At 42.8% G+C, this 11438-nt stretch overlaps 1 protein-coding gene across 1 annotated transcript; it reads right to left on the bottom strand.

The window, feature by feature from the left end:
* Window positions 1-5155: 5155 nt before the first annotated feature.
* Window positions 5156-10143, bottom strand: EIF3F (eukaryotic translation initiation factor 3 subunit F). Its single transcript, XM_030030910.2, has 8 exons — window positions 9844-10143; window positions 9677-9747; window positions 9356-9435; window positions 8129-8266; window positions 6922-7013; window positions 6577-6713; window positions 6324-6437; window positions 5156-5545 (listed from the first exon to the last, which is right to left on the bottom strand). Exons 1-8 carry the CDS (start codon window positions 10112-10114, stop codon window positions 5468-5470), a joined length of 981 nt encoding a protein of 326 aa, XP_029886770.1. The 5' UTR covers window positions 10115-10143; the 3' UTR covers window positions 5156-5467.
* Between the last annotated feature and the right edge of the window lie 1295 nt (window positions 10144-11438).

Below are 11438 nucleotides of genomic sequence, written 5' to 3'. Positions count from 1 at the left end.
ACAAACCAACAGGATACTGCAGTGATCCAAGTCTAAATTATGTACTAAAAATACTTTTCCTGTTACACTACCTTGTGACTGCAGTAATTAAAATGCAAATAGTCAAAGTTAGCTGTTGAGTTAACCTTCCATGTGCACAGGGAGCAGAGTAAGTTCTGTTCATTTCAGGAAGAACCATGTGTTTGGTTAGCTGCTGAGAGTCACTACCCAGTGAGTCATGTTAGGGCTCCACCCACTGTAGTCCAAACATCAAGATTTCACGCAAACCTTAAAACAGAGTTGCCACCAGTGTCTCTAGGTCTTTGGTGGAACCACACTAAAAATAGAAGCTTCACCTTTCTTCAAAGCACAGAAGGAGAGCAGCAGGCTGTTCTGCTAGGCTGCTTAAAAGAGCAGCATGTCCAACATTTTTCACTACCAACTTTTTAATCCTTAGGATTAAACCCATGCATTTCAGATACAGATGGCATATGTCCACAGGTTCACAAAATCACACACCAAAACACTACTTCCTCTTTGCAGCAGATTTAAGTATTCTGCCAAGAAATTTAAATGACTCAACTAACAAGGCAAACTTAGTGACCTTCACCCCAGTATAGGGAAATAATCACCAAATGAAATTGTAATTCTGGCAGTGAGAATTTTTTTTTTTTTAAGTATCAAATTGCAGATAGCAAAATAAAAAGGTTGTTATTCTCAACAATATAGACCAATTAGTCTTATCTCCACTTTCCAAGGCTTACAACCAAATGCGTGGTTTATCAAAGATCAGTCACTGGACATACTGGGTCAATTTGACACAATATACATTCTAAATGAGGAATTCCGTATAAACCACTTGGACATCCACAGAAGGCTTGGCAAGAATGCATAATTAGTTAAACTACAGATGACAGGAGTTCGCATGAGCAAGGATAAAGAACTTGTAAGAAAGAAGAAAGGCTATGTTGAAAAGGGAATTTGTAGAATTCTGTTAAGTTGGTCTGGGATCAATTCCAAGTTTTTTCTTAACTGAGTAGGGCATAAAAGTTAGGAATAAGCTAATGATACCTGCTGACAAAACTGTGAGGTGTCACCAATACTGAGAATAATCCAAATCAGGAGAAATATGTGGATCTAGATTTTTTTTTAATTAAAAAGTGTCATAACGCCAGGTCATGCGTTTAAATTAATGATTTTCTTGGCAAATTGGAGTTCAGCTGCAAATGACAGCAGGGGCAAGAGATTGGCGTGCTCAATCACACTACATGATGGACACCAAGAAGCAAAGAAGGAATTTATAACAGGAAAGTATTAATATATTCTTATATTTATTGACTTATATGCTGATATGGGTATGGTCTTTACCAACTCAAGTTCAAGAAAGGCTAAAATTAAGTTTTAAGTGGGCAGCTAAGTGATCAAAGCATAGACAGTGCATCAGAAGAAAGGAGATAAAGCTTAATATGTTTGGTAAAATGAAGGCTACAGTATGATGGCTACTTATGACAGATTATGTATAAATACCAGGAAGAGCATGAAATAAGAACTTTAGTAAGGACAAAGGAGTTATTAAGGTATATTTAAAACAGAATTTACGATATGGTTGGTCAAGATGGGAAAGAACTAAATTTGTGATTCAGGAAACCCCTTCTAAGGTAAAGTTAGTGGACACAGGGAACCAGGGAAGATGGCAACAATGAAGTGTCTGTTAAACACACCAAATTAGCAGCATGAACTTCTTTCCCTACCCAGAGAAACACATAGTATTAACCCTTTTCTTCAGTCACATGAATTTAGAATGTAAAATTTCAATTGCTTTTTAGCTTAATTAGCAAACTAACAGCAACACAAATACAGTCTGCAAGGACTCCCCTTAGATCTTACTCTAATCCTAGTCACCACCACTGCTAGAACTGTTCTGTGCAGCATCAGTCCTAAGTACCTGATAGCAGTCACAGGAAACCTGACTGTTGTGTACTGCTTATCCACTGATATCTCTTGAAGAATCGTCTAAATGTCATCTACAAGCCTTGCAGCACAACAGAGCACAGGGACACTAATTGCCATCAGGTATCTGCAGTTTCCATTGTGGTATACCACCTTCTTTCTACTACTGAGACTGTCACCAGTTAAGAAATACTGGAGCTTTAACAGCACCCTCTTGCAATTTTAAGAAGGCATTTCTGTTAAAGGTAGATCATCCTGCAAGTATTGATTTTGATAAGTAACACAGAGTACTTTCATGTGCTTGTGGGTTTTACATGCACTTGCTCAAAGATGCAAACAAGCACAGTCTTACTCCAAGATGTCAGAACAAAGCGTAATGTCTGCATGCTAATTAAACTGTGGGTTGTCAAAGGTCACCATGCTCACTGAAAAAACACAAGGTTTCATTGCCTCTTTGTACTGCCAAGAGATGCTTTGCTGAAACTCTGTTCCTTTGTTGACGCTCTTGGAGATTACATGTCTGAGAAGGGTCCAAGGCAGCAAGTAGACTGATTTTATACACTCCTCCAACTTTTCTAAGTACACAGTATACCAAAAGGGAACAAGAGAATCAATTGTAACAGTAAACTCTGTTCTGAATATTGTTATGTATACTGAGGAAAAGAAGCTTTCAAGGAGAACTTCATGCTGAGGTAAAAAGCCAAGATCAGCTCAACTAAGCCAGGATACAAAAAAAGACCTTATCAATCATCATTTGAGCAATTAAATACTTGAGTGCTAGGAGCTGGTAACAGAGCCATTTAAGCAAGGTATTTTAAAGCCTAATACTTGTCAGGAAAACATGCACATTGCCACAAATAAACATGTAATACAGTAATGTCCAGCAAAGTTGTACTCATTCAGAGAAGCCATCTAAGCAAAGAAAAACGCTGAACATGTCACAGAGGATAGAAAAGTTTTTTATTATATTAGTGAGGGCACTAATATGACTAAATATATTATACAGTGTATATAGAAGCATACCGAGAGCACTGTCTTGACTATTTAAAGCTAGACTTTGTCAAAATTATTTGGAGCAACACATCTTAAAGAAAAAAGGAAAAAGTCCCCTAATAAATCCAAGAAATCTGTGGTTTACAAATCAATAGCAAGTTAAAGCTTGAAATCCTTGGTGATGCTTCTTGACTCCCAAGCTTTTCCCACTAGATTTTCTATTGAACTTCAAGTTTTTAGATAGATTTCCGTAAAGTGGAACTACTTGAATAAAATACCTTTGGGAATTCCCATCTAGATTTTCAAACTCCAGAGGAGGAATGCCTCCTAGGTAATAATACAGCCTGGGCTTTACAATTAAGCAAAATGATGCATTACATTTGTGTTTGCAATATTGTCCTTTGTAAGAGTGGCCACTGAAATTTGAAATCAGGCATTCAGCATTCCCAAGTGAAAGTAAGGTTCACAATATGCCATTCACCCAGTAAAAAAAGAGACAGAATGGATGGGATCAGATACAGAGTTTTTAAAAGGGCAACTATTTTTTCCTACTCCAATTCCAGGCATTTGTCACTGTGCTGTCTGACATCATACAACCAAACCTATGGATTCTGGCCTCTTCTGACACTTCTACTTTGCAGTGAATCCTTCCACCTATGAAGACATAACCTCAGTCCCTTATGACATATTATCAGTAGTCTTCAGGTACTTGCAAGGACTGGCAAATTCCACAATACCTTTTCTGTATCAATGATCACAAATTGATCTTTCTTCTCAGAACTTTGCATTTTGTGCACAGCAGCTTATTAAATAACATAGCTATTCAACTCAGAGCATTTAAAATCTTTCTTCTTACATTGTATCAGTTTTCCTAACAGGGAATGGCAAGAGTTTACTGCAGAGGAGAGATCAGGGAAAGAATATTATACTTTCCCCCCCCGCAACTTTTTTGCAGTCAATTACTGCCCTGTGACTTATCCAGCTTTGCTGCTTGCTCTTTTCCTCCACCTATTTCAAGGCTTACTCTAAAAACCACCTTGACCTGAAAATTTGTGAAATAGTTAAATGGCTGGTTAGGAATATTAAGTTTAAAGAAGAGAAGGGAAAACAGAACATCTTTATTCAGACTAATAAAAAAACAAGAGCCGAGTTTTAACACTTATTTAATGCTCACGAATAACATTTTCAAAGAGATAAGAATCTTTGCTACACCTTCAGTTTTCATTTACCTTGTCCTTGCAATTCGAATTTAGCACTGAGCCACTGGGGGAATTCTCCAGATTGGAACAACCAGTACAGGATCTACAGATTTGTAACCTGAGTCCCATTCTCGGATTTATCTGGCAAATTAGCACAAAAATTATTTTGGGGAACACTGGCTTTGTAGGCTTCTCTAACATTTCAAATTCATTTACCAAAACAGATGTGAGGCATCAGAAATAGTCATTAGTAATTAGGTGGGAACAGTTATGTTGTAGAAGAGGGACACTTTTACTCTATTAGGCAAAACCTCCTTAGTACAACTGAACAGACTTCTGAAGGTAATGTTATTAGCTGAGACTGTAAAAAGTTACAGCTCAGATTGGTATTGGCTTGCTTTCAGCTATAACTCATTTAACATAAAATAGATTTTGGGCAGAAAATGGGAAGTTTCTGTTCACATAATTCTAGCAGCAGTAAAGGCTCACGAAACAGAAAATTCCTACTTGATGGCACCCAACTTTTAACCTCAAAACTTCATGAAGTGTTGCAAAGATGGAAACTCCAGTAGCCACAGTTGTTCAGCTACAATGCTTTTCAAGCTCTTTTAACCATGAATTCAGTTGCTAGTTTAATTCTCTGAAACCCCACTTTGTGAGCGGCTAAAGCTATTGACCTTGATTTCCTTTCCCAGAGGATCAGATATGCATAGAAATGATACCATAACGTAAACTGAATTCGCTGTCTCATACTCTGTCAGTACCCTGCTGAAGAAGGGCATATACACAGCACCACTAATAAACCAGTGACCATGCTGTAGTCCTCCATAGAAAAGCATATTATGTGCAACACAAGAAGCCACACTTTCAGTGTGCTTTAACAGCTGGAAAAAAAACCTGCAAAGTCTGCAGAACTGGAGTTGACTTGTGTCCACTCTAGTTTTCCTTCCTGATGCCACATTAGCCCTGCTTTCTTTCAAAAGTTAATTCATTATACAATAAATGAGAACAGTTTTTCTGGACAGAAGCCACTCTTGCCATAGCAATGGAACTTTTATTTCAAATACATTCTTACAATAAAGCTTTATTTTGTTATACAAGTAGATAAACGCTGGAGACAAAAGATTAATGTATTCCGTTTTAAAATATTGGGCTCAACTAAACTGCAGCCATTCCCATTCATCCCTAAATCATGTTAGGGATTTTTCAGGGCAATGGAAATAAAGATGTAAACCAAGTCACCTAGGTAATTAAATTACGGTCCAAGGAAATTTGTAACACCACCATAGAAAAGTGTATCTGCTCATTCTTCAGGCTCTTTGAAGTGTACAGTGGCAGAAGTTTCTTTATAAACTCAGAAGTTTTTCGTTGAGAGCAATCTGTGACTGTGTGAGGTTTGCCAAATAGGTTACCATCAGCAGGTCCTGAGAGGGGGGGGAAAAAAAACCCAGTGATTGGAAATATTAACAAAGATGGTAGCCTATTAGGGAGTTGAATTTTTAACACCTGTAAAACAGTTTACAGTCAGCTACTAGAAATATTTTTAGTCCTGAAAGTCCTATCCTGAGGAATGCTTCCCTCGCAGGAAGAAGGTTTTGGTATTCCCAGAATATGAAACCCTGCTTGTGAAATTTTAACTCTGAGGTCACCCATGTTAACCAGGCAAGTCAAAGGGTATAAGCAAAATTAAAAATTAGTTCTGGTCTTGCAGACTGTCGGTGAACAACACATTCAGAAACTTAGCTTTTGCTTTCTAAAAATCTGTTACAGAAATAAGGTAGCACACTAAAACCTTGTTCACGTCCTAAGTGTTATGCAAGGAGAGAGAACTTCAGCTCAGGCAAAGGAAGCTGGCAAGTCACTAGTTATCCTTGAAATCCATACTGCTTTAAGCTTGGTAATTCATATTGTCCAATCACTCTAAAAGAAGAATTCGTGCTGGCTTTCAGATTACTTGCATAATTCCTAAGTACTTTAAAACTTACTCTCTCATTTGCAGTTACTTGCAAGATTATTATGGTGAGCTCCTTTATCCACCTTCAGCTCTTAAAACATCAAATTACTAACAAGAAATGGCTATTTTCTATTAACATGTTTGTATGAAAATGTAAAATTGTTTTGATCACAGACAAATTTGTGTCTGTATGACAAATTTTCAAAATTTCTGGCAGTGCACTGAAAAAAATTAGATGATGAACTTACATTGATATTGCTATTCAACATTGTCTCAAAGTCCTCTGGTGAAATCTTTGGCACCTGGTTAATAAGATCCATCAGGAAACGCCCGACAGTGTTGTCAGCAGCCACTTTGCCAGACTAAGCAAAAGAAACATACACTTCATCATGAGTAAAACTCAGTAAGTTTATGGCCCAGAAAGAGAATATATAAAAAGAAAAACAAGATGCACAAGCTTACATCAAACTTATTTGCTGGCTCTTAAAAAGCTGTCCTTACCAATACATCCTCTGCATACTGCAGCACCATGGTCAGGGTATCCTGAATCCTGGCTGATGCTGACCCCACCTGCTGTAAGTCACTGGACAAGCCAATCACCCGATTAGGGCTAAAACAAGTCTTCATGATAAGATCCACTGAAAGCAAAAGGAGGTTCAGTGAAAAAACTGACTGCCACAGAACAACAGTTTAAATCCTTAACTTGCTGAAGATTTTTAGGATAGCTTCAGCAAGATAGTCTAATTCCCAGTAGAATTCCCAGAATAGCAATTTTACCAGGGTAAAAAAAGCATTTGAACAGTGTCACAACAATGGTTATAACCAAAATAGGAAGAAAACATTCACCTCCTATCCGCTCTGTATCATAATAAACATATTTCACCGTTAGAGGTGTGAACATCACGCCCATAGTTTTACCAGGGACTCCCATTGGGGCACTAGAAAAAAAAGAATGACAACAAAACATTTTCAGCATGGACATATTTAAGGGAGGGAGTAACAGATTTCCATCTCAATGATCTGCTGGCACTGAAGTGTGAACATGAGTACGTTAATCATTCTCACCAAAATCAGCAATATTAAGACCATGGATAATTGAGGACAGGAAATCAGTCCTGGCATACTACTAACTATTTATTTTCACCCAAGAATATTCCTAGCTGCTCTGACATTTGTCAGCATGAATGCAGGGAGAGTTAAGTACTATCTTCTTAGCCACAGTTCCTTCTTGCTTATACAGCAGGTATTCTTCTATCCTGAAATACTCCATGCTCTTTGAGAAATCACTTAAAGAACAAACATAAATATGACAAAAATTCAAGTACAAAGCACTCTAAACACCTTTATTATTTCTATTATTCAAATTATCTGAAGTTCATTTATGCTTTCAGTAAGATGTCATGGATTAGCTTTTTTTTTTTTTTTGAAGATGCACAGTCAAGAAGCAGTAGAATTCTGCTACAAAAGAAAGGCTGGGGTTTTATCCTTAAAGAGGAGAGCTCTTCAGCCAGTACTGGGAAGAACAGTGAGGTACAATAGTTTCATTTCACAATATTTAATCTCCATTATTAATCAATAAAAATGGAAGGAGTTAAGGAGAAGAAAGACTGATCAAGAAGGTGCTGTTTCAATTACGTTTTAACTGCACTAATCCTCCAACTTGTGTAAATAAACTGCCAAGCAATAAAGCCCAGTGACTACAGGCTAGCATTCAGACATTGTGATGGAAGTTGGCGACATTAATGCTAGCTGTGTGAATCCTGTGAAATGTCATGAAGATGTTCAGAACATTGTTAAAGTTAATTAAGCCACACTTCCCCACCCCAACGAGGTACCAGCTTATGAAAGGTTAGGTCTTTCAACTTACATACTGTGGTCAAGATATTCCAATGGGAAGTAAGCCATGATCCCTGGCTCACTGCTGTGTTTTAGCTGTTGCACAGTACTGTCCAAAATGAGACACTGCAGCCCGCTACATTTCTCATTACCCTGATGTGGTCTGTCTCAGAAATTCAAATAGCTCCCCTCCCAGAAATGCAGCCTCCCAGAGTACCTGACATAGGCTTTAATGCTCATGCGTGAATTCTGGAGACTCGTGTCCACAGTGAGGTGGATTGGATTGTGCGCTTCCCGGCTGTAATACTCATGGATCAGGACAGAGTGTTCCGTGATGTCATGACCTGTTGCATACCTTCAAAAGAGCACAGGTTGAGGAGCCATTCTTCCAATTTTCAAGAGCCCAATGTTTGGTATTGTTGGTATTTAACAGGTTTGTATCCTAAAACACTAATTTCTGATGTAGAAGCACACTAAATACAAGTGTTTTAACTAGGGAATTTGCAGTTTTATGGCCAGCTGTCCTAGAATTGTAGGAATCACAGGCTGAGACACCCATGCCCAAATCATGTACAGGGCCCCTGTTGTAGTACCAGGCATAAAGAGTCAGTACAGTTGACATCAGACTCCAAAGATTCAGTTATCTGTCACTATGTTCTGGACCAACTCTTTATTTTTGTGTAAATCAAAGCATGCCAAATAAATTTGGACCAACCAAGTAGATCTTCCACAAATCAAACATCTCTCTGCAGGAGGTGTAACTTGTTAATCTAGCTCCTTTAGCTGCTCTGCAATTAGCTTCTCACACGCACAGGGCAACTCCTGTCATTAGAACTGCCCTTTGTTGTGCCATTAGAAGGTTGTTGAGGAAGTCTGCTCCACAGGAACAGAACTAAGCTATTTTGTAGGCTCAGAGAAGCACGAAAAGACTAATAAAGCTATCCACGCTCAGATACTGGCTCTGTTCCCGTAACACCGTACTGATCTTGCTTGGCATCCCACACACAAGTACTTCCACCTTTTCTCAGCAGAGAACTTCTGCATGCTCAAGCTGGTATCACCAATTCCTCCTGAGGCCTTTAGTACTTGAAAATACTCTTTTGCGTTCCCCCCTCTTTCTAACCAGTTATCTTCCGCGGTGTGGGTTGTATTACAGGTGGCTAAGTTCTAACAAATCCGTGCAAGCATTGTCTAACTCATCACTCCTCTGTGATACCTTTGCTAGATACAAACAAAATCAAACCCTGTAAGTCTCCAATACTGTCTCTTCCTATTATGAATTGCTGGAGCTTTACAACCGAGTCTGTAACACGGGTTGCAAAATCCTACTGTCACAAGCATTACTGCTTCCACTTCTCAACCCAGGACAAGGAGAATTATGTATTTCAAGTAGTTTAAGGGACCAACACTACTGTTTGCATGTTCTAGCAGAAGGAGAACTTACCAGCCCAAGATGATCTCGCTAGGAGACACCTTCTTGTGCAACTCGTACATGTTTTTGGCAAATTCCATATCGACTGCCACCTGAGAAACGGAACAGGACCAAGTCAGGAATGCTTAACCCTTAGCGGGGGACAACACGGGCACAAGCCCTAACGCCGCCACCGGAGGGAGCGCAGGGGCCGCTCCCCTCGGCAGTCACCGCCCCGCCGAGAGACCCACCGCCCGCTCTACGGCGCAGCCCGGGGTGGGGGGGGGGCTTGGCCGGAGCCGGCCCGGAGCCCCCCGCGAAGCGGGGCCGGCGTGGCAGCCCCGCGCTCCGTACCTCATCTTCGGACTCGTTGTGGGGGACGGAGAAGCAGTTGGTGACCTCCACCGAGTGCTTGTCCACGGTCCCTGCGGGAGGGCAGCGCGGTTAGGGGGGGCGCCGTGGGGGCGGCGGGCTGCTCGCCCCCAGGCTGGTGGCGGGCGGGGCAGGGCGGCAGCTCTTACCCAGCAGCGTCCCGATGACCCGCGCCGCGCCCTCGTTGCGCCGCTCGAAGCTGTCCACGATGGAGGCGAGCACGACCGGGTGCAGCCGCACCACGCGGCCGCCGGGGAAGGGGCCCGAGAGCGCGGCCGACAGCGGCGGTGCCGGGGCGGCGGGCGGGGGTGGCGCGGCGGTGGGGGGAGCGTTTCCCGCCGGTGTGGCGGGCGCCGCCGTCGTCGGGCTCTGTGCTGGGGCGACCGCAGGAGGAGTCACGGCGGGAGCTGTCGCCGCCATTTTGCAAGAGAAGGGGCGGGGGGGGGCCCTCGCCGGCAATAATTGGCTGAACGGAATGCCCGTCAGGCAGTGCAACCTTCCTATTGGGGAAAGGGATGTGCCCTCCTGCCATTTATTAACCAATCTGGGGAGAGCGAGAAGGGAAAACGCTCTGGTTGGAGGAAGAGCACACCGGCTGTGACTGAAGCACAATCTTTTTCGCACCCTCTTGGGGCCGGAAAGTTTTTCAATTGGGTTCTCGCATCCCTCGCCTCCGTGCCTATCTGCTCTCTCATTGGCTGACATCGCCCTTACCTTCTGTCTGTCAGGACGGGAGGGCTCATTTATTGGCTGTGGCGCTGTAACTCTCCTCGCTGGTTGTGAGGAGAAGGCAGGGTTTATGCCTGTCCGTACAGCGCCGAGCACTCGCCCGGCCGGTCCGGCCGCGGGGAGCCCTGGCGGTGCCCGGGGCTGAAGGCCCTGCTGGAGGTAGGCTGAGCAGGGCCGGGTGTCACGGGTGTCTCCCCGTGGCCTTCCAAGCCCCACCGCCTCAGCGGCCCCAGGGTGCTGCAGTAACCCTGGGCTGCCTCAGCCGGCCGTGTTTCTCTGGCACGTTCCCGGTCGCGCTTCAGCTGTGGGTGGCCGCTGAGGCGTTTGGGCGGCGGCAGTGCGGTCCTGGTCACAGCAGCAGGGCCGCTGGGGCCGCCTCGGCCCGCTTGCAGTGAGGGTAGAGGCAGCGGCCCTTCTCCTGCTGCCCCACAGCTTCCTGGTGGTGTGGTAAGCACAGGAGCCTGCAGGCACGGCGCCGAGCTGCAACCGCAGTGAAGGAGGTTATCCGGTAGTGCTGCGTGAGGGCTGCGCAGCCCTTAGGGGGTTGGACCCGTGAGGCAGGGAAGTGCTGTCAGTCCTGTTTTCCAGGTCTTTGTTGCCAATGAGGCACAGAAGAGTAAGTGGTTGCCAAGTATCACTTAGAGAGCAAATGCTGGTTACCTCTATCCAAGGTTTAATGGTTACCCAACAAATTGACTTCTTGGATATAATTTGCCTGTTGCTTGTAGTGCCCTGTGTGTTCACTCCCAAGCAACAAACCTGTGTGGGTGGGGCAGGTATGGTTGTAAAATGAAGCGTGTATGCCTTTCGTGACTGGTAAGGAGACTGGATTCTTTTGGAGCTTCCTTTTCCCTTTCTTGTCTGTATGCTTGCAGCTGTTATCTTAACAGTTGTAGCAACGTAGTAACAGATTTACCTCTTGAGTCGCTTAGTTCAAAACCTTTTATCACAGTTTTTAATATGTTTGACATACTTTAAGGGAGAACTTGGGTATCATTGAAATGTTTGGGGTTTT

Source organism: Aquila chrysaetos, chromosome 11, assembly GCF_900496995.4.
Source record: "Aquila chrysaetos chrysaetos chromosome 11, bAquChr1.4, whole genome shotgun sequence".
In the NCBI taxonomy this organism is placed as follows: Eukaryota; Metazoa; Chordata; class Aves; order Accipitriformes; family Accipitridae; genus Aquila; species Aquila chrysaetos.
Note: the sequence above shows the minus strand (reverse complement) of the source record. Positions and strands in the feature narration are given on the sequence as shown.

Excerpts from the sequence above, each read along its gene's own strand:
- EIF3F (XM_030030910.2), bottom strand. The coding sequence starts at position 10,114 with ATGGCGGCGACAGCTCCCGCCGTGACTCCTCCTGCGGTCGCCCCAGCA. Across the intron at positions 8,267-9,355 it reads AGCGAGATCATCTTGGGCTG|GTATGCAACAGGTCATGACA; the intron begins GTAAGTTCTCCT and ends GCTCTTTTGAAG. Across the intron at positions 7,014-8,128 it reads AGCATTAAAGCCTATGTCAG|TGCCCCAATGGGAGTCCCTG; the intron begins GTACTCTGGGAG and ends TTTTTTTTCTAG.